The 27,550-nt window shown below is 36.2% G+C and overlaps 1 protein-coding gene across 2 annotated transcripts in view; it reads left to right on the top strand.

Annotated features, from left to right (window-relative positions):
• The window catches only part of KCNH8 (potassium voltage-gated channel subfamily H member 8), a 193,585-nt gene that overhangs the window by 68,248 nt on the left and 97,787 nt on the right, over positions 1–27,550 (top strand). For both annotated transcript variants that reach the window (XM_074861308.1, XM_074861298.1), the window contains exons 3-4: positions 9,130–9,261; positions 25,177–25,304. In XM_074861308.1, coding sequence (XP_074717409.1) covers positions 9,130–9,261; positions 25,177–25,304 — 260 coding nt within the window. The remainder of the gene's footprint in view (positions 1–9,129; positions 9,262–25,176; positions 25,305–27,550) is intronic.

Raw genomic sequence — 27,550 nt, 5'->3', positions numbered from 1 at the left:
GGATGAACTTCAGTTAGAAGAAGGAAAAAAAAAAAAAAAAAAAAAAAAAAGCAGTAAAATCCCCTGTGTGCAATGTGATCTAAAACAGCTGAGATCTTTTGCTGTAATTTAATGAGACATCAACAAGACTGTTCCTTACTAACTGACAGCGGTGATACTTTGTTCTGGTGGCACTCACGATGACATTGACTAATAGCTTCTTTCAATAACAACATGATTTATTAAAAGCGTAATTCACTGAGAAAAGATTTGTTCTCCTAGAAACACATTGATAAGTAAATAAATCTGTATGAGAGTTTCCTGCTGCTTACTGCATTGTTACAAAGTGACGGACCCTTCATTGCTTACAGATGTTTACAGATTAGTGTGTCCACACAGGCATTCTGGGCTTCCAGCTGCACTTAATATGAATGACTGTTAGTAATGCTGTATGCACTTTTTAATTTTTTTAGGATATATTTGATTATGCTACTTTTTACACATTCATTTTTAGGAAGAGATGTAGGTATTTATTTTTTAGTGGGATGTTTGTACTACATCAGACTGGTCACTCTTCAAATTTTCTCACAATTTAATGGCCACACTGAGGCTGCTGATAGACTGCCTTTTATTTTTATGAGGTTTAAATCAAGCTTTAGCTAAAAGTTGACTTGTGTCCCTGTGCTTCACCATGAATTAGGCTGTTCTTTGGTTAAAGAAAGATCATTTCTCCTGATGACTATCTGCCTCCCTCCTCCTGACATTTCCTTATATTTTTCATGATCCCCAAATCCACATACTGGATCATGGTGCAGACTAGTTGCCATCTCCTGTGTTGACAGTTGCAGTGAGTTTCTTGCATTAGGTCCATAGTTTTTAGAAAGAGCAGCAGGAGGCTCATATTAGCACTGTCTGTTGAACCCTCTCACTAATTTGGCTTGGGAATTGCAAAAGCAGTCTGATTTTATAGAGCAGTTAAGTAATTAAAAGGTTAGAATCTGACAGGGTTACTGTAATTCTTTTCAGTGGGCAGGCTCGGAGTCTGTTTACAGCATGTGCTTACATGGATTCAAGTGGTGAAGTGGGAAGATTAATCCTCTCTACAGTGTTATGTAATTACTCAGCATGTGTTTCAAAACCCTTCTGTACAAAAAACTTGAACCTGACAAGATGGAGGAATCAATCCCAATCCACGACTTGACCCCTTCTCAGGTCCCAACTTTAGCCCCTTCCTTCCAGAAAGGTGCCAGTGGGCAGCATGTCAAGTGCAAGTTAAAGTTCTTGAATCATAAGCTCAACAGAAAATCCTCAAACTTGCTGAAAACTGCTGATTAATATTAATAAATAAAGCTAAAATATAATAGACAGCAACTATAGAGGCACTGATGGTCTTATTAAACATAAAACTTCTCTGACCTAACCTCGTGGAAAAAACAGTGGAAAATAAATTATCGGTTTCTAAAGTAGAGCTTTGCAACGTAAGTGGAAAACTAATCAGCAGAATCCCCTTTCTCCATGTAATGTCTGTTGAAAGCTATATGAATAAGCATGAGACTTTGACCAGCACCTCTCCTAGCGCTGGGAGACCTCCCATTCTGCAGACACCAGACCTTCTGTTTCTAGGGGCTGCCACTGCCAGAGACACCAGAATCAGGGTCATGAAAATATCTTACACAAAGATATTTTTATTTATATTGTTATCACTTGTTATTTGAAACTAGAAAGTGGAAAATTTTCTTTGTGAATGTAGTGGTCTGTTTTGGTATTGCTGTGTTTTTGCTTACAGGAAATGTCATGTTATTTTTGAAGCTTCTCTTTAAGAGAATAAAATAATGAGCTTAAAAGCAAAATAACGTCATTTGAAAACATAGTTGTGTTTAGATGAATGTGGGCTACAACTCCTTTGATACCAAAATATCAGACACTGTTTCAAAAAGATTAGGTAGCTTACGGGAAGAAACCAAGAGACATAAAAAAAAATGTGTGTATAAATATGTGGGTTTTAATATATATGTGTATATATGTAAATATGTATGCACATATACATACATATATGTATACGAGAGATCATCCTAGCTTAAGAAAATTTCTTGCTTTTTTTTTTCAAGGGACAGAAGTACATCCCTCAGTACACTGAGAAATCATATTTACTACTGTGATTACATCTACATGTTGGATTAGAATCTCTGAAACTCCAAAAGGAGTAAGGACCATAGGTTGTAAGCACAGTTTTAACAATAGGTTTCAAAAATATAGTAATCAAGGGAAAGCAAACTTTATTCATTGTGGGACTGCTCAACTCAAAGCAATGAAAAAAGCAGAATTCAGCTGAAGACAGTAAAGACTAGACTGCTCAGGAAGGATTGAGCCTGACTTTTCTGAAATAGTCCATACAAAGATATTGAAGAAACAGTATTTTGTTTTGGTTTTTGTTGGTTTTGTTTTGTTTTGTTGAGGTTTTTTTCCCACTTTAACTATAGATATTGGATATTCATCTACATAGACTGTCTCAATTAGTACTTTCCCAGGATTTAGCTGACAAATGCTGAATGCCTTGTATTATTATGACTATGACAGAGTAATGATAATTGGAGGTGGAGGAAAAGCAAGTTGCAGTCTGATATGAATCTGCCCTGAAGCTTTTTGCATTTAAACAGAATGCATTTCATTCATTTAACTGAGTTTTTAGATAATCCTGTGTATTTTACTAATTGTTATAAATTTAACCTGGTAAATGTATTACATCAGGGAAGTATTTATCTCCTTAAATGCAGTTGTCTTTTCTAATCTGGATGGAGATAGGAAAAGGAAATTAGAGCAGACAAAAAGTAAGTAGTACACATAAGGATAATGTATGTCACATGGTTTTAACAAGCATTGCTTAGCTTCTCTATTTTTGTGCAATGAAAACTCAAATGTAGCTAGAGGATTTTGAAACGGAGTTTCATTAAGTAGGAAAGATAGTGGAGTTATAAAGAGAGACAGGAAAGCTGAGTAAACCAAGCTGAAATGTAGATGTGCTGGAGCTCATAAATTAGTTTGCATAAAATGTGCACTGCAGACTGTACTTAGTGGTTGCATACAAAAAATGTACAGGACACTAAGGTTGGAAGAGTCACACACTCAAACTAGGACCTGCTGTAATAGAGGTACTCTGTGTTCACATAGTAATAAACGGAGACTTTGAGGTGGCAAGTTAAGCCTCTCTCTGCTTAACAATGGCAGTTTTCAGGAGAGCCAAGGATAGGAGATTGCTGTGCTGAAAAGTGTCTTCTCTTAGAACATCCTTTCCCTCTCTCCCTCTCTCCATCATGGCAGTGATGGCAGAAGTTAGACATGATGGGTAACATGACATACGAGTCGCTGAGTCACCTGGCAGTAGAGAGGACACAGCGTAGGTTGAAGTAGTTGGGCACAAAAAAAGAGGGTGGAAACACATGAAGGAGGGATTTGCCCATTTTCTGATGAGATATAATAAATTTGAATAATTTCATGTAGTACTCCATAGCCTATACAGAGGCATGTAGACATATTTTTTATGGAAGTTTCTAAATCAGCTCTGCAGAATTAACACCTTCTAATTCATACTGAAATGCAATTTTTGCTTTGTTATTGAGGTATCTTATGTATCACCTTTCTTCTACCTCGTTCTTGGGATATCGCTGTATTCTGGTTTAAGATATTTTGGAATGGATTTACACTGGCTGTTAAAATTGTAGGGAGAGTCACTTGCAGGATACAGGCATGATCTGTTGGCCGTACAGAGCCTGGGGAAACAAGTTCTTGAGCTTTCTTTACTAGTCCTATGAAAGTGTTAACACAACCATCAGTGACCATATAAGTCAATTACCTAATAGCCCTTATGTGTTGTTAGTTTTCTTGCAATTTTGTCAGACCAAAAACTGTCACTAGGCTAAAGCACACAGGCTGTCATCTACAGGAGCAGAATTCAAGGGAAAAAAAAATGATAGATTTTGTTAATACATATATGTGATTTCTGCAGAGTTGATGGAGAAGAATGAGGTGTTCATTTGCTTAAAGCAGCAAAAATTTTCATTAGGTGTGTTAATTGATCGTTGTCAAAGTTGGGATATTTACAAGAGAGAAAGTACTCTAATTATAGCTATACTTTTTCTTTCATCTCCTTTCCCTTTCTGTTTAGTTCAGTTGCATTTTTTTTTAAAGCATTGTTTTCTTGTTTGCACTTTGTACTTCTCAACAAACTGTTGACACCTTGTCAAAACCACAGAACATTCAAAACAAAATGTTATCAGTGATGCTGGAAAACTTTGGGTAAACTAATGAAAGAGAGAGTCTGGTTTCCCTAGGCAAAATCTTTGTCATCCTGGTCTGTCAGTCTTAGAGTCTGCAGTGGGAAAGTGGAAATGATGAGGCTAAAACTTCTCTGGCAATATCATGTATCCAACAGCCGGTTTATTTTGCTAACTGAAAGTAACTCTGTCAATGAGACTGTGTTGCAATGCTGAAGATTTAGCATCAACCTTGTTGACAAGTTATTAGAGCTATCTATGTGAAAATATTTTTATCTTTGCCTTTTACATAGTAAATTCCTGGAAATATGGTGGTGTGTTTTCCTTTTTTTTTTAAGGTTTGATTTGCATCTATTTAAAAGAACATTTAGTTTACTTAGTCAAGTACTGAAACAAACAAATGTGCCAGATTTATGACGCCTTGTACAGCCTAATTCTGCCCTCTTATGCATATATATCATCATGATTATTCCTTGAAGAGTGATTGTTTGGTGTCATAAGACTAATATGCGTATCTAATATGCAAAACATTTAAACTTTCATTTTTTTCTTCAGGTACTTGGTTTCTTAGACTATGAAACACTACATTTGGTTAGTCTGGAATATTAAATGCAGATGTAGAGCTTTGTGAAAGAGCTCTGCACCTTAATCCCTCTTCTTACCACAGAGAGGTGGAGATAAATCACAGGAATTTGTTCATTTGTTATTTCCTGCCCTTGAGTGATGGAAGACACAATACAAGCTGGTTCAGTGTCTGTCTGGAGAGTGGTGTGGCAAGCAAGATCCTGAGGAAGTGAAGGTCTGGAAGTGGATATAACCACTGACGTTTGACACATGGCAAAAAAAGGAAGCCTTAGGCTTGTCTGCCTGAACAAAACTACTCCCAGACTGTCAAGAGCAAAATGAGAATATAGCTTTGCATCAGTATCACTGGTTCCAAGTAATTCACAGGAATATGTGTGGCTAAGAAGATACTTACTGCAGAAAAGCTCAATTAAAATTTTGACTAGATGTGTGCAGAACATAGTTATTTTGTTAAATAATTAAATTAGCTGGTTATCAATAATCCCATTCCATTTCTATATTATGATGACCCTGCAATACCCAAATATCCACTAAAGATTTCCATTCCGAGTATTTCATTGGGCTTTGTCTAGGGTGGGCATGACCAAAGATTGAGTGAGTATTATTGTACGGTGAGTACACATTGCTCACCAATAGGGCTAATGGTCTGAGTCTGTTCCTTCATTTAGGCAGGTCTTATTTTCTAGTGAAAGGAATGAGTGGCTCTGAAAGCTATTGGCATTTTGATGGCAGGGTTTTGTATAAAATGTGCCTTTTAAATTCCTTGGTCTGTTGACCTTTGTTTTGATTTCACTCTGTGGACAGACTTCTAGCTGTCGGAGCGAGGAAAGGTAGAAAGCGTGGTTGAAAGAGTGACCATAAACCACTCTCTTTTTTATGTATATATAAAAGGTGGACTATAGTCAAATTGCTTTGTGATAAGATTATGCTTCATTTGGTCTCTTTTCTCCTTCCCTGTGATGTGCTTACATAAGCCTTGAGGATATTAAAATATATTTTAAACCTTCAGTTCATAATGCAGTATAAAGATTAGAGTCTTTCTTCAAGAGTGGTGACTTGGAGCAATAAAGAGAGTCTGTATATAAATAAACCTCCAAAACAAATTTATTTGATAGACAACTCTTGACAATACAGAAGACCTTTGTTTGCACCATCTGAAGCAAGGCAGGAATTTCTCTCTCACAGATGAGCGCACTCAAAAGAACTGTAACAAAATAGGGCATTTCTTTTTTTTTTTTTTTTTTTTTAAATGAGTAGAAAGTTCTCCTTTTGGCTTATTATATGATGCTGGCATTCAGTAAAAGCTATGCAATGGATTGCACTGGATCAGTGTATTTTTCCAAGAATGCTCCTCAATAATGAAAGATACCACCCTTCTGTTCTTCACAGAGTGCAAGCACATATTGACCTAATCCTGACCTAAACTGGATCATCTCCTCTAGTCCTGAAGAGTACATCATATTCATTTACTCCTTTCAGAGTAAAGGTAGAAAAACAAAAAAACAAACCAACAAGCTCAGATTGGGTCTTCTGAAGATGGAGTATATAAGTAATGCCGAGACTGGCAGCTCCACCATGCCATAGCCTGGAACTCTTCAGGAGAGAAGTAGCCTGTGCATGTATTGGATATGTCTTTTCTTTAGTGGTGCATACAATTTTTTATGCATATTTGCTTTGCCTATTCAAAATATTTTCAGACATATTTACAGAGGAGGAGAATGAGGACAGGTAATGAGAGAAAATATGATCGAAGAGAAACAGCAAATGACATTAAATGGTGACAGGATGCGGAACAATTTCAGTGACCTGTGTTCACCTGCAAAGAATTCAAATGCACTTCATTGTACAAGAGTGAATGCATTAAAACATGAAATGTTAAATGGATTTGTCTCAATTTTTGATGATGAACCATTTTACAATAACTTCCTTAAACCTACAGATCTATCATTTCAGATAATATTACCAGATGTGCTTCTTAGCATAAATGAGTTAGGTTTGTTTGAACGTGGCTGATGTCTACAAGTTTCTTCCAGAAGCAGTCTTAATGAGTAATTTGTGTGTGTGTGTGTGTAGAAAAGACATGAAACAATTGAAAAGGGTAAAATATGCCTCTACTTCTGGAGGAGATTAAAACAGCTGTTTAAAAGAACATTGCAGCTATTGGTGTTGTTTAGAAGAAGGAGTTGAGAGTGACTTATTGTCCAACTGAAACTACTGCTAGAATGCAGCCAGGCAGAATGTAATTTTACAAGTAAGAATTTGGCCAGTATAAGATATTATAATGTATATAAAGTATAATGATATTCTGTAGAGGTCTGTGATTCTATTTTTAAACAGGAAAGTAAAATTTCTTAATGCTTCTTATCTTTGAATATATCACTTCAGATGGGTAGGGTGGTGGCGCTCTCTAACATTTCTGACAGTAACACCACTGAGCAGGTTTTCCCATAAGTTTTGATAAAAGAGTCAAATCTGCACAAAAAATTAATTAAGAATGGAAAATTAAAAAGGAAGAAGGAACAATAAAATATCTTGTTTCTGATATAATTTCTACCTTCTTTTAAAAGAAGGGCTTCTTTGCTTGCTCTGTCTTCAACATCAAAATGAGAATATTTAAACCCAATATTAAGCCAGTCTGCTTCTTCCCATGATCTTTCTCTCCTTCTCCAGTCTTCTTTCCTCCTGTTCCCAATTCTCCATGTCCCATTTTTAAATACCTTAAGTGGAAGCTTTACCTGATGATTTAACTAGTAATGTTACTCTCAAAGCTGCCTGACTGACTCTTGGAAAGTTTGACCAGGACAGAGAGGCCCAGATGAATTTCCTTTGAAGCATACTTTTCTACCTTCAACTGTGGTGGTCCTTCAAAATGGAAGCTGCTGTTTCACCTGCCATGCTTGCCTACATCCTTCAACAGGCAGTCAGGGAACTTCCAGTTGGAAATTTAGATTAGAAAGCTGAATTGGGATCTTGGTGTGTCCAGTTCATTTTCAAAATTGCAGAGTTCAGAAGATAGAGAATAGAGTAGGAAGTGACTAATCTACTTGCTCCTTCCTAAGGACCCCTCCAAAGCTTAGCTGATCATTTGCCAGTAGTCAGCTGTGGCTTCAGTGATTCAGGGAACTATTCCTGCTCCTGTATATGAATGAAAATAGACTTGTGCTTGTAAATGAATGCCAAAAATAGTATGTTGGAAAGGAACATGATTGTCAAAGTGTAAAGACATGTCCAAAAAAGAAATTTAAAACTAAAAGTAATTCTGTAGCAGTACTTATATATCTCATAAATAATATTAGTCAGCTGACGATGGGTGAAGGTAATTAGTGTGGATAGACAAAAAACCTGAAAAAGACAAAAGCCTGACACTGGGCTGAATTATCCCAGAACGGATGGGATTGGGATCTAGGATGTTTGCGGAGATCTCTGTTATACTTCCAGTGCTTTACCAGCACCTAGGCATTTATTCTCTTCTGAGTGGTCTGCATTAACAGCAAACTTGGAATTGAACAACATACCTTGCAAACAGGACATGACACAATCAGTGACAACAGAAACAATTTATTTTTAAGGCGTATAATTATGTAGCAGGTGTGGGCAGAGAAAGGTTAACATGAATTAAAAATATTGGCAAACTCAGCATTGTCTAAGTCTTAGCAAGGTGAACTTTACAGACAGTAAGGAAGATAGCTGATATTAATTTTACAGATGATGTGTGGTATTATAAACCACACCATCTGTAAGATGCAAGGAGTTAATTCTATTTCTATTCTAAATCTGATGTCTGATTAGTTTAAATACCTTTGAATTAGTGGGATGATGCTCTGACTATCAGGTCTTCTGTCAAGAGGTTTTAATGAGTATCAAGTCAGATGATTAAGGTAGAATGATTCTATAGTAAACATGTAAGCTTCAGATGTCAAGTTAACAAAGTGAAAGCTATTCCAGTAAAATAAGCAACATCAGTTGAGAATTCAAAGAAGAGCATGGTTTCAGGGGAGTAAGCAGCTTCATTAAACTCTATTAATGATCCCTGTAGATAAATTTTGCATTTAAATTAATGCCTTGCTTCTAGAGAAAGCAGTATTACTGAGCTTCAGCCAATGATGCAAAGAGATTTACATGAGCTGAACATCTGTGATTCCCTGACTACTGACCTCCTAAATAAGAATTTTTTAGAATTACATTAGTTGTAGATTTAGTAATTCACTTTTTTTTTTTTTTTTTTTTTTTTTTTTTTTTTATCTCTGTGCAAAAAGACAGCTGTTTGAATTAAATTTGTTCTTTATCCTTGCAGGGTCTTCATTCTGGTGCCTACTGGATATTGTTCCTATAAAGAATGAAAAAGGAGATGTAGTACTCTTTCTGGCCTCTTTCAAAGATATAACAGACACGAAAGTGAAGATTGCTGCAGAAGACAAAAAGGAAGGTTTGTGTGAATTGCAACATTGATAAGAACCAACACTGATAAGTTTTTGAGAGTCACACCTATATGAAATCTCACTCTTGTGTACACTTTTCAATATGGAGACCTCCTAGCTTTCCAAAGAATAAATTAATACATGACATAGAAGGATAAATAATCAATCTGTTGAAGTTCTTATTTGTAATTTTTTTTATTTACATACTGGTCCACATTGTGTAAACATGGACTTCAGGGGACAAAGTACTTTGTCCTCAAAATTTAATTTGTTTTACTGCACTATGATTTAATTTATTTACTTTCTGGATTTACGGAGGTACATTTTGGAAAAGCTAGACCTTTCAACCATTCCTTCTGTGAATCTGATTTCAGCATGTCTGAGAGATGAATGAATGCATTTTTTTCATTTTTTCATGCGAAAAGCATGCAACTTTAGAAATTATTTTACCTGTTGAGAAACATGACTATTCTTGTGTCATCTAATTTTCATTACATTATATGAAATTATAAGATTTATATGTTTTTAGAAATACCCAATAGTGTAAGGAATACGTTCTCACATCTATTTGCTTCTGAAAGGAAAGAACACAAGGATTCTTTCATGAATTTGGAAAGAGATTGTGGTATGATAATGATTCATAGCTGCCATAAAATAATTTTGACTGTATAGTATAGTCAAGTTTTACTAAATTCTGCTAACACAAAGCAAAGACAGCTTGGGAGGATGGAGGTTATGCAGTCAGTATTGGCCTGTGTTGTGTATCAAAGGCAGTGAACTTATTCCAGGTTTAGATTTTGTAAAGGTATAATGAAACAAGACTTTAGGTTTGCAATTTTTCAGTGTCAAACAAACTGTCTAGAAAACGTTTATCTGTAGACAGAAAGAATAACTCAGAATTCTGTAAAATTTCATTACTGTTGAGTTTTCCAGTCTGGTACTACTCTGGGATTTATTTAAATTTTTTACCCTGTGATAGCCATATGATGTCTGCATATCTCAGAAGCAACATAGATACAGCCTAATGGCTCCTTTTCTCCTTGTGGGTTTCTGAAGTAGGGGAACAATTAACATTCAGATTTTTCTGATTTTAAATACTCGCTTTCCAATAAAATAGTTATATTCAGTTACAGAGAAATGTAATTCAGCATTCTTTTACAACATTTTAGTACATTAAACCAGAAAATATTATGCTTCCCTGTGCTTCTGCATATTCATAAATCAAGTTTATGCTAACAATCTCTGCCTCTTTTGTACATTTGCACAAACAGTTTCACTTTTGTCTTACTTTTCAAGCCCTGAATGCTGCAGCGTTTTTTATTACATCCTTCACTTTTTGCACTGAACATTTTTGAGAATTTCTGAGCTGGAAGACTGAAGAAAGACTTTGAAGTAGCACACAAGTACATTTTGCAGCTTTTCCTTACATCCAATTTCAACCAGTTACTTCATCTCAAAGTAAAATAGTTAAAACATAAAATATATTTTATCTAGTTTCTCCTTAAGCCTCAAAAAACCTTATTCTTATCAAAGTTTTAAGAAATTAATTTATTAAAACATGATATGTGGAGCCATGTAGAAGAGAGATTGTCAGAACATCTGTGCTATCAAGGTTAATGATTTACCTTATGAGAGATGCAAATTTTCAGGATACACTCAGTGAGAAATCACATTTAGTATGCCAGTGATGACTTGAAATAGGTATATCACTGATTACTTGTAAAATGACAGCTATTGTTTATCTAATAAATATTTTACAGCTGTGTGCTTATTTTAGGGTGGATTAAAATGATCTTCAGCTTTTGATGTGGGTTCGTGTCAAATAGTAAATCTAAACATATTTTAACTCATGTTTGTTGTTGCACATTTAAAAATTAATACTCCTCCTACTCTGTACTGACAGAGGAACACGCCTATGCAGAGCTACAGTACACCAGCAAATGCCCATTCAATAAGCTTATGGAAATTGGCATTTGGTTGTATTTCATAATGTACTCTTTAGAGCGCAATCCTGAAACTTGGTTGTACCTTCCCTTTATACTAATTTTAAAACCATGGCAATCATTGTTTGCATCATGGCAACAGAAAGTAGCACTTAGTGTGGGGCTTTACCAGATTACATTGTTTCATATAACATAGTGAGATAAGAAACAAGGTTTAACCATTTATTCAAAATATTTACAAACAATTCCAGCATTTTAATTTTATGTAAATGTACCAGGCTATATAAAAATAATGGTATGTTTTCTCGTCTAGTAACATTCAAATTCCTCCTATGAAGGTTGATTCACTAGTCCTCCAGTGGTGAACATCATCCCATCATTGTCAAGAGAGAATTCCCAGTACAATCTATGCAACTGCTTCAGTATATGAAATTCAGAGCGTTTAACTTCTGGAAGTAACTGGTTCTTCTTTACTTAGACCACAACTACCTTCAGGCATGTAGGATGCTCCTCATACTAACAGAAAATTGAGTTTGCGTTTTACTTGAAGGTATTAAAGAACTTTTTTAATGTTCAGTGATTAACATCCACTGCAAAGTGATTGATACACATTGCTGGATATTATTTTCACAGTTAATATTGCAAAAAAGATAATTTTATATTTTTTTAAGATTACTGAATTTGTCCTTTCAAACATCAGCTAATTTGTAAACTTGGAGTTGAAAGCCAGCTCTTGCTATAAGATAATTGCCATTATGTGTAGTTTTCTATTGAGTTTTTTGGCATATCTTTTGCAGTTAGATTGTGTATGAGAAGGAGAGCTTAGATACAAACATGCTCAGTGTGAAGTTCTTCTGCCCATGCAAGTCTGTTGTATTAATGGTTTTGTTTCAGTCTATCTCTCATCTTTTCTGCCCATAAAAGACTTTTATAATTTGTATGGAACATTAATAGTCATATTCCATCTCCCTTTAATTTTTAAACTTTTTAGAAAGTTTTTCTAAAAAAATTCCTTCATGTCGCTTTTCTCCTAAGTCTTCCATGGACCCCTTGGCACTCCACCAACACTATATGGTAATACACTGGCACTGGCTGTGCCTCCAAAAGTCTTCTCCAGACTCACTCTTTTCATTTCTTTCCTACCTTTGATACCATCTGTTTCTTCTGTAAAATCTCGTTCTCCTTGCACTTTCACAATGACACCTTCAGTTATCTCCTGATTTTATGGCACGTCTTTTCTTGTGGATTGTCTTTTTACTTTTGCAGACCTCAGGAGTTGATACTACTTTGATTTGCTGCATTTTCTTATCTATTTTATCTCATCTGTTCACACAACTTCAGTTGCTCCTTTGTGTCAATGCACCTTGCAAAAATCCACTTTTTTGCCTGATTTTGCTTTACCCAGACCAAATGTCAGATGTTGTCTGTGACCTTTTCTTTTGAATGTCTCATTCTAAATACAAATTTAACAGAATTTTTTTCTGTTCCTCTTCTGTATAAAAGTTTCCAGTGAAATCAGCCCTATCAACCAATGGAAGAGCAGACTTTGTCCTAAGACTTTCATATAAGAAAAATGCAAAAGCACATGCCTGAGAAACTTGGCAGTCTTTAAGAAGTGTTGTGACAGTCACCAACTCTCATATGGCTTCTTCAGTTTGGTTTGGTTTTGGGTTTTTTTAAGTTAATTTACTATCCCCCTCCTCCACCCTCACGCCTCTTTTAATTGCAGTGTTCTTAGGGGCCTCAGCTTTTCAGTATTGGTAATATGCTTTCAACAATACAGGTTTCCCCTAACTATAAAATTATTGTAGAAATTCACTCTGCTTTCCATCTGCTTAATAATACCTATAATCATTTACTGTTGTGGAAAACAACTCAACAGCTTTTCTTCCTAAACTTGGGCTCTTGAATCAAATTGATGGTCTTCCAACATACAGGAAAAGTCTTTCTTTATAAATACAATTATTCCTTCTGAAACTGTTTCTTAATCAGTTTTATAGGAGATTTATTTTAGCATCCTAACTTACAATGAGCTATATTTTAGTAAACAGGTTAAGAGTTCCATTGTCCTTTTGGGGGAAAACTGATTAAACTGAAAACACCAGCCTCCAAATCTGGACTCCAATATGGTATGGCTGGGTCAGTGTTTCTACATTTCTGCATATGAACTTTCCATAGTGCACTTGGACATGTGCTGGAAGTTAGTGAGATTACAAGAATCCAAGTAGGGAAATAAGAAATTAAATTAGTCTGTGACTACTTTTATATCTCTAATCTGTATGCAAATATATAATAATTTGGGTTATATAGGAGTAGAGTAGTACTGTTACAATTATTGTTAAAATTCCCCTGTTGAATTCGACTCATTCTGAAAAGTTTCCTTCAGCCTTCATTGTTAATCTATTTGTTGTTTTTTTCTTTGGGAAAATTTTTATCTCTTTGAAAACAATTATCTTAGGACAGATTTACTCAACTTTATTCCATTATTATTATAAAAATGTGTGCAATATATAGTAAACACAGAGTCACAAAACAGTTGAGGTGGGAAGGCATCTCTGGAGATTGTCTGCTCCAGTGCCCCCTACTTAAAGCTGGGTCAACTAGAAGACCATGTCGAGATGGGTGCCAAATATCAAGAAAGATGGAGAATCAACTTCTCTGGGCAGCCTGTTCCAGTGTTTGACTGCTCACAACGTAAATAAATCTTTTTCTTATATTTAAACGAATTTCACATATTTAATTTTTGTGCCCATTGCCTCTTGTCCTTTCATGGGGCACCACTGAGAAGATGCTGGCTTTGTCACTTTTATGTCCCCCCATCACGTATTTATACACATTGATCAGATCCCTCCCTGAGGCTTCTCTGCTCCAGGCTGAACAGTCCCAGCTCTCTCAGCCTCTCCTCCTATGTCAGATGTTTCAAACACCTGATCATCTCTATGGCCATTTACTGGATGTGTTCTAATATGTCCCTGTTTCTCTTGCACTGAGGAGCCCAGACCTAGACCCAGCACAACAGATGTGTCTCACCAGTGTTGTAGAGGGGAAGAATCACCTCCCTTTAACCTACTATCGGCGTTCTTCCCAATGCAAACTGCAATGCCGTTGGCCACCTTTGCCACAAGGCATTGCTGGCTCATGTTAAACTTGGTGTCTACTAGGACCTTCGGGTCCTTGCCCGGCAATCTGTTTGACAGTTGGTTGTCCCCCAGCCTCTCCTAGTGCATGGGTTTATTCTTCCCAGGTGCAGGACTTTGCACCTTCCTCTGTTGAACTCAATCAGGTTCCTGTTGTCTCATTTATCCAGCCTGTCAAGGTCCCTCTGAAGCTTCTTGCAGCACAAACATCTGATGTAACAACTCCTCGCTCCCAAATTGTAGCATCTGTAAACTTGCCAAGAGCATACTCTTTCCCATTTTCTAGGTCATTAATGAATTTGCCATAGCATCAGTGCCCCAATCATAATGCTATTGAGTGACATCCAGCTGGACTTTATACTGCAGATCACAACCCTCTGAGTCCAGCAGTCCAGCCACTTATCAGTTCATCTCACCGCTTCCTCACTTCTATGTGGTCGTCATCTTCTTCCCATATTGTTCCTAGTTTGAAGAGCTCCTTGCCAAGTTGGCCTACCTATTGGCAAGGACACTTTTACTCTAATAATATTAATTAAAAGTTGGACTACACCCTTTCCCACCATGGATTAAACTAACGTGCAGTGTTATGGTTTAACTGGCTAGCTTTTTCTGGCTTCTTATTAATCCTTAGGTCTATACAAATTTCTAAGAAAACAGATTTATTTTGATTATGCATCATTTGTTGGAGGGAGGTGTTGTTCTTTTCAGTGTGCCAGAAGTGAAATAACATGTGCCAAACATTTGGATTCCAGATTTTTATGTAAAAAATGTCTGTTGGGGGCAGGGATGAGCTCTTCTTCTAAGAAATTCTCAATGTGTACATTGATTTATTCTGTTTAATTACTGTCTCAGTTCAAGCTACAGAAGTGAATATTCAGGGCACAACTTTTTGGTTTAAAGTTCCTTACACCTGTCAGGAGGCAGGATATTGAGAAGAGGATGTACAGTCACTTAGATGTACAGTATTCAAAGCAGATAAATTGTTTCAGGGTGCATCAGGTACCATGAAGTTCTACTGATGGAGGAGGTGGGATAGAAGCACCGTTTTAGTCCAATTTTCCCACTGCCTGAAGGAAGAATGTATTGGAGATGCCTATATTCTTCAATGACTCAGTTACATCTTCTGTAGGATGACTTTACTGCTGGCTGACCATCAGAGTAGGAAGGGTCTGCATCTCTTCTGCCCTCAGTATAGAAAAATTTCTTTCCTCCTGGTCAGTGCATGAGTGTTAAAAATTTAGGGGATGAAAATAGAGCTGCCTTTCTACTCCCTGTTCCTGCAGATACATGTGAGCACATAGATGCTCTCCCTCTCTCCTTTCCATCATCTTATGCAAGCAGAGAAGTTGTATTTGAGCCCTGAGCCTTTTGAGACATATCAATCTTTATGGCCTTTTTTCCAAGTGTTAACTGAGGGGCAGTTCCATTCCAGCAACTCTCAGAGAGGAACAGGGTACGCTCTGAAAGTGAGGGGAAATTGTCCTTTGTGGTATGTATGGAGTGAAAATGAGAAAAAGCAAACTCTGATTCTTGAGCAAATGCAGAGAAGCAGACCATATTCTGGGATATCCTGGAAGGATGAGAGAATATATGCATTAACAACCAAATAGTTCATTGATTCACGAGTTCCTAGATAAACTCATGCAATCACCTCTAGATTTTCCTAGAAACCAAGTTATCAAACTGGGGGGGGGGGGGGGGGGGGGGAGTAGAGTTGTTTAGGGTTTTTGTTTTGTTTCTAATTTTGGTACTTTTCTTTTTGTTGGACTAAGTTGATGGCAAACTTAGTGGAAAATATCTTCAGGTTTTCCTTTTAGAGTTTGCTAGCTCAACAATATGAGACTGACAACAGAAAGCATGGAAGAAACAGGGAATATGTTTAGTATGTATGTTGTCAACTAGAAAAGCTCTTCAGAGTTGTGTTGTGGGGGGTGGGTTTTTGAGGGGTAGAGGAAGGGATTTTTGAGGAGGAAGAGGGTTTGCAAACCTTTGTACATAAATGTCTTATTGCTGTGGAAAAAATCTGAAAATGAAGACATATCTTTAAAGATTTTCACATGCCTAGGCACAGCCTGGTATCTTACATTTTATTAAGAGACCATGAGGACTAAAATGAATAGTGCGTATGTAGTTTGTGTTCAGAAACACAAATAAGGGGACCTGGATTATTTGCAGAATTCACCTGTAATTGCAGTTATACTGAATGTAGTTCATGCCGTAGCTCCTCAGAGCAACTCTGAGGTCTTATAAAGACTCAGCAAATAAGACTTATTACAGGTGAGTTTTGCCTAGCTGTAGCAAAGACAGTTTTACATCTGCCAACCATCCATCCTACCTTGCATAACTAAGGTCGTAGAACAGTTTTGGTTTATGGCAAGTCACTTTCATAGTCTGAAAATACCATTTTTTGAGAGATAATCAGAGATACTTTCTGGATGTTTCAATGACTGCATGAAACGTATACACAGACATTATAGGTCTTTGAACTTTTATATGTCTTAGCTCTTTAAACTAAATTTTTTTTAAAAGCTGTTTTTCCTCCTTGTTTTAACTCAGGGCAAGTTGCACTGACCACAAAACATTTTTATAGGTGACTGATATGGTTCTGAATTGCAGATAGATATATTAAGAAAACAAGACAGAAGACTTGTTTTCACTACAAATTAGAAATTATTCAGGTGTATATATTCATATTTTCACTTAAATGAGCAAAGTTATAGTTTATCGCCAAATTCTCTGAAAAATGTTTTTTAATTAATTTGTGCAAAGATCAATGATTGTGACATTATGATCACCTCAGATTACAAATAACCTTCCTCAAATATTCTGGAGGACAAAATATCAGTAAATAAAGTATGTGATTTAATTAATGGAATTAAAGAAAAAAATAAAACCTTTAGGTTAAGTGGGATTATGTCCTTAAATACTACATCCATAACTGGAAATATTTAAGATCTAGGGCTTTTTTAAAAAAAATATTTCAAACATTCTCTGTATTATTACAGTCATGTTCTTGTTCATAATGATAAATAAGCATATCACTTTGCCATAAGCTAGCATTCACTGTGGGAAATACAACCTGTTCCAGGAGATGAGTCACATCAAAAAACAGCTGAAAGAATAAGTGATGATACAGATGCAAATTCAACACTACATTTTGTTCTGCAAGAGCTACATATGACCACTCACTTCAGTTAAATCAATAGACATGTTTCAGATTTGGTGGCGTAATAAAAATGACAATTTTTCCATTTGTGAGGTGACTCTACTTGTGTAGTAATAAGCTGGTAAATAAACTTTACACAATTATCAAATAGTTATTTTTGATTTGGAATATTTTACTTCATTATAAGAGATTCTGTAACTTTTTAGGTAAAACCTGGGAGAAGGTTTTTTAAATGGGGAAATAACTTAAAGTCAATTCACCTTCAGAGTTTTCTACTGATTCTCAGTCTATTAGAAGTAGTTGAAGAAAGGTGTGTCTACTTGGAATTTTTTTTTTTTTTAATTCTGAATTTTATGAGATAGGCCCAAATACTGGCATCTAAAAAAGAAAATTTATTTATTTATTTATGAGTGCACACCCATCAACCATCAAAATGGAGGTGGAGAAAAATCCCTTCTTCTGGTCTGTGTGTGTCTTTTCCCCCCTACCCTCGTTTTTGTAATGATGGAAGAGTCATCAACCCAAAATGTGGTTAAGACTTTTTTATCTCATAAGCATACTACTGTTTAAAGGTCTTTCTGATCCATGAAACAGTAGTAGTAATGTATACTATTGCTTCTTTTCTCTGCCTGTTCAAAGCTGAATTTTCTTTGAAGGCACAATATTAAAATTATGAAAATCATACAATTGGTTCTGTGTAAAATTGGTCCCTTTAAAAAATATTCCGTAATAATGTTTACAGCTTTTCAGCTACTATGTGCATTAAGTACATCTTATTGAATCAGTTAATCAGTCAACAGAATGAAAAAGCAGCTAGAGGATAGCCTGGATGCACCACACAGCTAACAGTTCTGTGAATATTTGGTGATTGTTGACAGAAAGAGTGTGTCATGCAACCAACAGACCTCCTGCAGCCTGTTACCCATGGTAGTGCTTTTATTCTGTCATTAATACCAAAGCAAGAACTTTTATCAGTTCTCTCTTTATTGACAACTGCTGGTGTGCTGTCCCCTAGAGAATAATATCGGAAAGTTAGCTAAAGGTTTTAAAAAGTTTAGAACAATTTATACCAGGCTTCCATACAATCTGTTTTTGAAGGGTTTTTTGTGTTCATTCAGAGTCCTTTTGTATCGCTTTACCCCAGTTGCCTCCGTTGGAATTTCCTTGGGTGTTTTTTTCGGTGTTTTTGAGGCCTGACTATGAAGTGTATTTTGCATTAATGATACTGGATATGATTAAGTAACATTGTGTTTTCTGTAGACATCATTGTTTTTATTTTATGGCATGCGGGCTATTGATGGGTGTCTATGCAGAGGTCACACTTTCTGCTGTGGTTTTCCTTACCTTATGATGCAAGTGATGAGGGTTTCCCAAGACATATTAAAAGGATAAAAAAATCTTGATTCCACTTCTTACAGGATGCCTTTTATAGCTAGAGTTATAAGATTAATAAATGATGGAGAAATTCTTTAGTGAACGGTTCATTGAACCCAGGACCAAAAAGGAACAGTTCAGTACTTGTAAGATATCCCAGGTAACAACATCTCATTGTGCAATTGGGTCGAGTGCTGGGTTATGACATCCTAGAGAAATACACAGGAAAGGTAATGGGGGAGGTTTATTTCCCTGCCTGATTTCAGAATACAGCAGTAGGAGAGATCATGCAGGTACGTGAACATGCTGCTCCCTCTGTGTTTTGAGGACGGAAGGGTCCAACCAGCAATAGTGTGAAGTCACAGTATTAACCTGGTTACTATGCCTTTTCACAGTGCTCCAGCATGTACATGGAGCAGCATCATGGATCTCTTCCAAGTCTGTCCATATCTGGATACTTCTTAGCAATGAAGAAAGTCCATTTACCCTGTTCTACTTTTTGTTGTTGTTCAAAAGGAAATCTAGTTCATACTTTCATAAGGATATTATTTCTGTGGTAAATTTTCTTAGTTGGGAGCTGCCATTACCTGTTGTTTCATCTTATGATTGACTTCAGCTTTGTAAACAATGAAATAAACAAAAATGTCCTTAGCTACTCTGTCAACTTATCCAGTCCTCTGAGTAAAATGTTAGTAGAATAAAAATGTTAACTATTTATTCCTCATACTTGCTCATGGACCTCAAAAGAGCGAAGAAGAAATAATCTCATTATTTTAAAAGAGCTAAGAAGAAGTAATCTCATTATTTTATGCAAATCTATTTATAAAAATATGCACTACACTATTAAATAAAGCTAAAAAATAATTTTTTTTCCAGATAACAGACACTGTAGTGGTGACTGTCCATGTAAATCTGGAGCCATCTGACTGTTGCTCTCTGCTTTTCTTCAGAACTCTTCCTTGCAAAACATTTAAAGATAGCTACATTTGTACTATCTTTCCTATTTTTGCCCACATGGACAGTCAGGTTTGCTGCATGTCATGACTTGAAATAGTCATATTTATGCTGTTTGAAGAGGGAGGACAGTCAATGTGTCTTACCCTAAGTCTGGCAAGCAAACAGGACAGCCCTGGCAATCAAGTAGTTTGGGCTGGCGCATAACCTTGAGCATGGAGCCAATGTGGTTGTGAACATGTGAAAAAGCTGCGAAAGGTTATGGTCTTGTCCCTAGTAGTGAACTCCATCTTTTCAATGGCTACTGTACTCAAAGGAGTGAAAAAAATTCCAGAAATACTGCTAAGAGGTCCAAGTCTGCAGCCTCACAGCCTTTAGGATAACTGTCACATTGTTTTTTGGTAAAAATAATTTCTGCGAATAAAGTTACTCAGGTGTGCATGTATTTCCAGGACTAATCCCTCAAACTACTTTACCTCGCCCTTCTCTACCTCATTCACATATTGTCTGTATATTGTGTTTTGGGTTAAATTTGAGAGGTGCTGCTTGCTTTTATTCATTCCCTAAATTTATGATTGCTTTAGTAAAAACAGGTAAATCTCTCAGATTTTCCTGTGTACTATGAAAGAAATGTTAGACATTAATTTTCTCTTTCACTTCCATACACACTTGAACAGTAAACTTACTGTGGTAATGATCCATGATCAGACTGGGACATGATTGCTTACAAGAGTGTGTTGGGTATTCATGCCAGAGGAAAACCTAAGTAGTAATTAATGCATATTTCTTTGTGATAATGTATAACTTGAGGAAAAAGTGAAGGTAGTTCTTTTGAAAGGATACAAATTAATGAAGTGAAAAATTGAGAAACATACCAAGGCTGAGACATTTTTTGTCAATAATGTACAACCTTTCTGGCCAATGAAGGTTAGCTTATTTCAGTATTTGTAAAGCGATGCATTTCATGGTCTCTCTCGTGCCACAGCTTGTCTGCTATGGAGTGAGCATAATGCTTCTGAGGCACATCAGAGTTACTCAGTGTAGACAGCTTGAGTGCACTATACAAGATTATGGTGGTTCTGTTTGTATGTGATGGATTTACTTTCCAAGGAAGCTCCTATGCCTGTGCAATTGCAGCCAAGCATGAGCCTGGACACCTAGAACAAGAGCAGGGTGCTATTCAGGTGCAGTTTGCCTGTGCCTGTGGAAGAGTTCCTGGGCCATGAGCCAGTTCCTGTCACACTCTCAGCTGTCCTGAGAAGGAAGATCCCTAGGAGCTGGAAGGCTACAATGGGCTCCCTTGACCGTGAGTTGAGCACCCCTCTGGCTCTGCCTCAGGAAGGACTTGTGATATGTTTTATTTGTTGCCACCTGAACTTCATGACTGAAAGAACAGTATAAGCCTTATGTCCCATTTGATGATTAAACACATTATTTTACATTTCAAGGGTTTAAATGTATCATACTTTATCTGGGGAATGAGAACATTATAAACCATGAAGTATTCTGGACTATATCCGACGCTATGCTCTGACTACTCTGATATGCTTTGAAGGAGAACAGACATAGATTTCATTTTACTTTGGTCAGTAAAGTTGAGTTTACAGTTCTTCATTGCTAGGGCAGCATATACCTAGTAGAGCTTATCAGAAGTTATGGGGGTTTATTTTTCTTATTTATACCTAAGGAGTAGGTTTTATTTTTTCCAAAGGGACAAGAAAAGGGTTATGCCTACACTTGCTATTAACTCTAAGTGTAAGAATGGTGCCTCATGTTCTTATGAAAACGCAAACAGGAAAGTCAACTGTTACAAAGGCATTTGTGTCTGATTATGCTTTTTTTCACTGCAGCCTTCCTTTACAAGATTGTAAGAAGTCTTAAGCTGTTATGAGACTAATGTAAGGATTGACAAAGAGGTGGCATTGTTAGTTTCTTTTCTTAGAAAAGAATTCTGAGACTGTCATGTGTGATGGTTGTGGTGCTATACCTAATCTCATTTGAAAGAAAATACAACATGGAAGAACAGCAAGAAGAGTTAAAAAATGTATTATCACTTTTCTGATCAAAGAAAATGGGGGTCAAGACTAAATTGCAAAGCATCCTTTTTAAGAGCTCTTTGGGGTGGGGGATTATCCACACACAGGAAGGGGTGTGTAGAAGTGCCAGGAAATAGACCCCAAAATCTGAGATTTCTTTAGAACAATGAATTTTCACAGTATTTGGGGAGATGATAAATCCTTTTGATTTTAAGCACAGGGTAAATTTTAGCTAAGATCAGCCATGGAAAGACAAAACCAAGTCTGTTGGGTACCTACATTTTTTTTAAGAACCAGAAAGAAACAATTGGATGTTTATAAAAAATAAACTGTCTCCTTCAGAATAGTGATCTGTAAACAGAGTATGACAGGAAAGGAATGAAGGTTACAGACAATAATCTCACACATACAAAGGTTCACCTGGTGAACAACGTAGTTTACTAAGGATCAGGATTGCCTCTTTTCCTAAAGGTACTGTGAAAATCAGAAAACAGGACAATGCACAAATTCACTGATTTATTCACATGCTCCAGTGATGGCACTGTCTGATGGCATCTTATGTGCACAGGCCACTCATATTTTTTTCACTGCTAATAACTACAATAAAAAATCTTTAGTATTTCTGTTTAAAAAGAAAAATACTATTACTTCATAATGAATGTCATGCTTTCCTTTTTTATCCACGCTTTTCAGTCTCTAGGAGTTGAGTGACTTCCAATATTAGCATAGAAGTGGCATTAATCCTTTGCAAATATTGGAATCAGCATGTGATGGAAGTCACTTGCTGTGCAAATATGCAACTACTATGGTTCTAAGTACCATATCAAACCCCACAGCCTGAGCAAGTTAATGACTACAGAATCCTTAGTGGCTGGAATGCTAAACCTGTGTAGGAGAGATGGGATCCATCTAAAGCAAAACATTATCAGAATGCTGGCACATAAAATTTAAAATCTTACTAGGAACTTGTTTTTATTTAAAGAGTGAACAGAAAATGAAAACTCAATAAATATATTGGAAAAAAAGAAACTTTAACTGAATTGACTCTCTCCATAGTAATTATTGCCTTTCTGGAAAGAGATGGAGTTATGGACAGCTTTCAGCTCACTGCTCAGCATATAAGAAAATGACAAATCTGAGGTTAGGAGTTATTAAGAAAAGAACTGAAGGCATTATTACACTATTGGTCAGGCAATTGTGTATCCATATCTAGAAGGTTACATGCTATTCTCAAAAAAGGAGCTACTTAAAAGTATGCAGGAGATCTAGAAGGGGTAAAGAGAAGGCCTTCAAGCTTGACTAGAGGTAGAGAGCTCCGCTTCCACACAGGAGGAGCCCTGTATTGTTGGGGCTGCTGAAAGTACTCAAAGAAACTCTACCTGAAGGCACCATGCCTGTCTTCTGCAACATGGCTCACTGTGGGTCTCACAACACATCACATCGCCTAGGCTGTTATATCTACCACCTACCAGGATGGACTATCTTGTGCTTTGTAGGCTGAGGACATGGAGAGGTATTAGATATGAGACATTGTGAGAATGAAGCCTTTAGCTAAAGAGTCGTGAAAGCATTGCTGGCCAGAAACTTGGAAAAGGTATTTGCCCACTTTCTCAGCCTTCCTCACAGCAGATATGAAGCATATTTTATTGACTACTTTGGGAGGCAGTAAACTGAATGGCCTAATCCAAAATGGCAGTTTAGGTTGAGAAAGGGAAGAAAGAGAGGCCTGTTAATAGCTTTAAAGGGAATTTCAAAGTCATATGAGAAAAACAGGCTACTACAGCTGTCCAATATTACAGTGGAGACCCAATTCAATAGACTTAAATTCATTTTTGCTCGAGAAACAGATAAGCACTTTAATCTCACCCAAAATTTAAGAACACTTTCAAAATTTAGTTTGAGTTTTAAATGGTTTAATGGTTGAGAGATAATTTTTTTTTAAAAAATGTTCATTTAATTGAGTATATTCTGAAATAGTCCCTTTTGTTTTATCTTTCTTCATTGTAGCTGGCACCTGTAGGTGTTGTAGCACTTTAAACCACCTGCAGGCATCCAAGTTGGAGATGGGGAAGTATAGGGCTTCTTCATCTGCCTCCTCCAACTTTCGAGTACCTATTTGGTTTTGCAGTGCAACATTTTTTCCTTCCTGTTTTTGGTGGGTTTTTTCTCACACCCCACCCACCCCCCCCTTCTTCTCCTTACTGACATGTAAAAAATCCTCAACTGGATAGAGCTCTTTCATTAATTACATGAAACATTCTTCACTGAAAAGTTTGGAAAGTTTAGCTTCCTACACTTTTTGTTATGTATGGTTTTGTGTTGCAGAGCCAAAAATACATCAGTCTTCTGTAATTCAAATCTTTCTTGCTTTTCTAGGCAGGTGTCAAGATGTAGCTATTTTGCTTGTTAATTTCTGGCTCTGCTAATTGGTTTTTGGGTTTTTTTCCCCCCTTAATTTGTATGCATTGAATTGACTTTAATTAAACTGTTTGACAGACAGCTTTTTCCTTTATTCCCATAATTCTTTTTTTTCTTAATCCTGACACGTCACAAAATGTCTGCTTTCATTTACTCTGTCATCAATTCACTGTAATTCCATCAGAGTCACTGGAGGTACTTTGAATTTACCGCTGTATAAGCAAGAACAAAATTTGATCCCATGGCTGACAATTACAGACATCTGAATAGATGGAAAAACCACAGACCTTTCCAAAACAGTGCTCAGTCTTTACTCTTAATGGATTTCATGTCACCAAAGAATGTGTCAAGTGATTATGCCAGTGACCATGTGGTAGGAAAAGAAATCTAAACATGTGAATATAAGAACTGGATATTACTAATGAGCAAGCTTGCAAATTAGCATATTGTGACATAATGGAAGCCTAGTACAAGTCAGATAGTTTTTAAAAAGTACATCATGAAATTTATTTTTGTTTTTCTTTCCCTGAAATAAAAGAGAGACTAGGAACACCTTAAGTGGTCGTGCTTACCTCTGGTCAGTAGGCACTATTTCATTTTCTGAAACAGTAGAGAGTACATTTTTCTGATCTATGAAATCATATGTTGCAATTAATTGCTTCTGAGTTGCGTGAAGGCATTTGACAGTTAAAGCTTTATAGTGATTTTTATTTGCCCTTCAGGAGAGCAATTTTGTTTTCTTAAATGCAAAAGATTAAGCAAAACTAAAGAAAGGCGTGTATAATGTTTACATCTAGCCCTGTTTCTACCAAAGTCTAAAATGTCAGTAGTTCAGCTCACAAAGGTTAAAGTGCCATTTCCCAGTGTTTAATGGACTATCACTTCTATTCTGCAGAAAAATGGAAAGGAAGAGGAAGAGCGGGGTCACATTTTGAGTCAGCAAGAAGACGGAGCAGAGCTGTACTTTATCATATCTCTGGACATCTACAAAGAAGAGAGAAGAACAAATTAAAATTAAATAATGTAGGTGTAATTCTTCTCTTTTTCAAAAATTTACTCTTCGTACTGTCTTTTAAAAAAAAAAAAACAACCAAAAGTGTGTTGTAGAAGGTCAGTGAGTACCTGAGAAATATCCTAGTCATAATTTTATGGTAACAAAAGGAGTAAAATGCAGTTCATGCCTACTATGGTATTTGTTACACTTCATATAGCAAGACAGTGTATTTAGCCATACTGTAAACAGATATTTAACCCCAGGAAAGCCACATTATAAAATTGCTCAGAACTTAATTTTAGATTCCAATTTATATTATAATCCCAATTATTTCATTTCAATAATTACTCTTTGCCAAAAAATAATGAAGAAACTCAAGGTATTACCTCTAGCTGAAAATCTCTATGCTGTGTAAGCTCTGGAAGGTCACACTTCATTTAGGCAACTTTTCATGGGAATTTCTCCAGTTTTAATCAGTAAGTTCATAAACACCCCGTGAATGTTGCAAAAACCAAATCAAACAATAGACAAACCCAAAAATATAGCAGCAGAAAGACTTATAAAGAAATATGCTCAGGAGAAAGGATAACTCTCCTGTTCCATGGAACTATGTTTCAGGAGAAAAGTTAATGCAGAAGAAAACTATAAATGCATATGAAATCAGTATGTACATATAAAAATGTTAGAATAATATCTGAGAGCCTGTTCCAACAGTGAGAGCCTATAGTTATTAGACAGTGATGGCAAAAAGATACAGTTTTTCTTCAAATCTCAAAACAGTATTTAGTTTCTTGTTTGTAGATCATTAGCATCAAAAATCTAAAATCTTTGACAGGGCCACAAGAAGAAAATGGTCTTTATTTTAGTTTTGGTTTGGGGTTTTTTTGTGGTTAAAGGGAGGATGGAAAACAGACAATGGAAAAAGTAGCCAAAGGGTATAGATCATGAACACCCTTGAAAAGATGATCTGCCGCTGGGCATGTTCCTTTTATTGGTTACCAAAATAATGTAGCAGTGCAGATACATTCCCCTAGATATTATTATATTAGAAATTAAAAGCAGAAAAATCTTGGTATAGATTAACAACATGAAAATACACAGGTGGTATATGCCTCAAAGGACATACAGTCACTTCCACTGTATGTAAATGTTAAATGTTAAAACATGTTAAATGTTTGAAAAAGTTTTAAAAGCTAACAAATTTTTAAAATGTTAAATGTTTAAAAAGTATAATTTTTTTAAAAAAATCTGCAAAATATGACCACATCTTCTGGTGATATTTTCATAGTATAGTAATATTTTTCAGGAATATGAGTTTTAAATAGCTTTTGGTGACTTTGCTGTACTGTCAAAATCCTAGTGCAGATGAATTTATACTGGTTTAAAACATTTGTTGTCAGACTAATTTACTACCTTTAGTGCCTAGACTTTTAGAGCTATGAATTGGAAGTCATAAGAGGAACATTTTCTTCTCTGCAATTAAAAATGGGCTGATGATAACAACAATGAGAGTTCAGCTCCTAAGATTCATGAATGAGAATCAAGAATGGAGAAGGCAAGGACATCAGTATTTCAAAAGAAACACACAAAGAGAAAGGCTGTGACAGGCAAGGCAAATATAATTAAGTCTGCGGTCATGCAGTTGTTGTCTTTATATTCATAGTAATCTTAGCTTTCTGAACACACAGTATTATTTTGTGAGGTTCTTCATTATTGGAACAGCATTAACAAGGAGCACAATGACAGTGAGCAAGAATTTTTTTAGTAAATAATGTAAGACAGTTCATGTACCACATGCTGCTTTTCAGGAGGGTAGATGTTTTTGTTAAAACTGAAAGATGAAAGCTAAGAATTTATAAAACATGCTTAAGACTGAAGTCTTTGTTACAAAGACCTTTGCTGGTTAGATGACAAAGACTTGAGACACATGACAAAGCTAAGTATAGTCTAACAGTGAAGGTAGGTAGTTCTGGAGCTGTATTATGGTAGGTCTACATTAGTATTTTGGTTTAGATTAAGAGTGCAATTTTAAAGAGAATCAAAAAGTTATTCCCACTAATTGTACTTTGGTTCGTAGCAGTCTCAGGCACATTAACTGGATTCCCTCAGATAAAACTAAACCAGGAGAGGTGCTCTAAGTACTGAGAGGTATTCTAGAACCAGGCTAGAGTTAGTATGAAACAACCTTCTCACAGCTCTAAAATGTGTCCACGAAGGATGTTTTGTCTTCAGCACCATCTGTTCCTTTCTATGCATTTATTCCCTTTTGCAGTAC

The sequence above is a fragment of the Strix uralensis genome, chromosome 1, assembly GCF_047716275.1.
Source record: "Strix uralensis isolate ZFMK-TIS-50842 chromosome 1, bStrUra1, whole genome shotgun sequence".
Taxonomy (NCBI): Eukaryota; Metazoa; Chordata; class Aves; order Strigiformes; family Strigidae; genus Strix; species Strix uralensis.
This window is presented reverse-complemented; position numbering and strand designations above follow the sequence as displayed.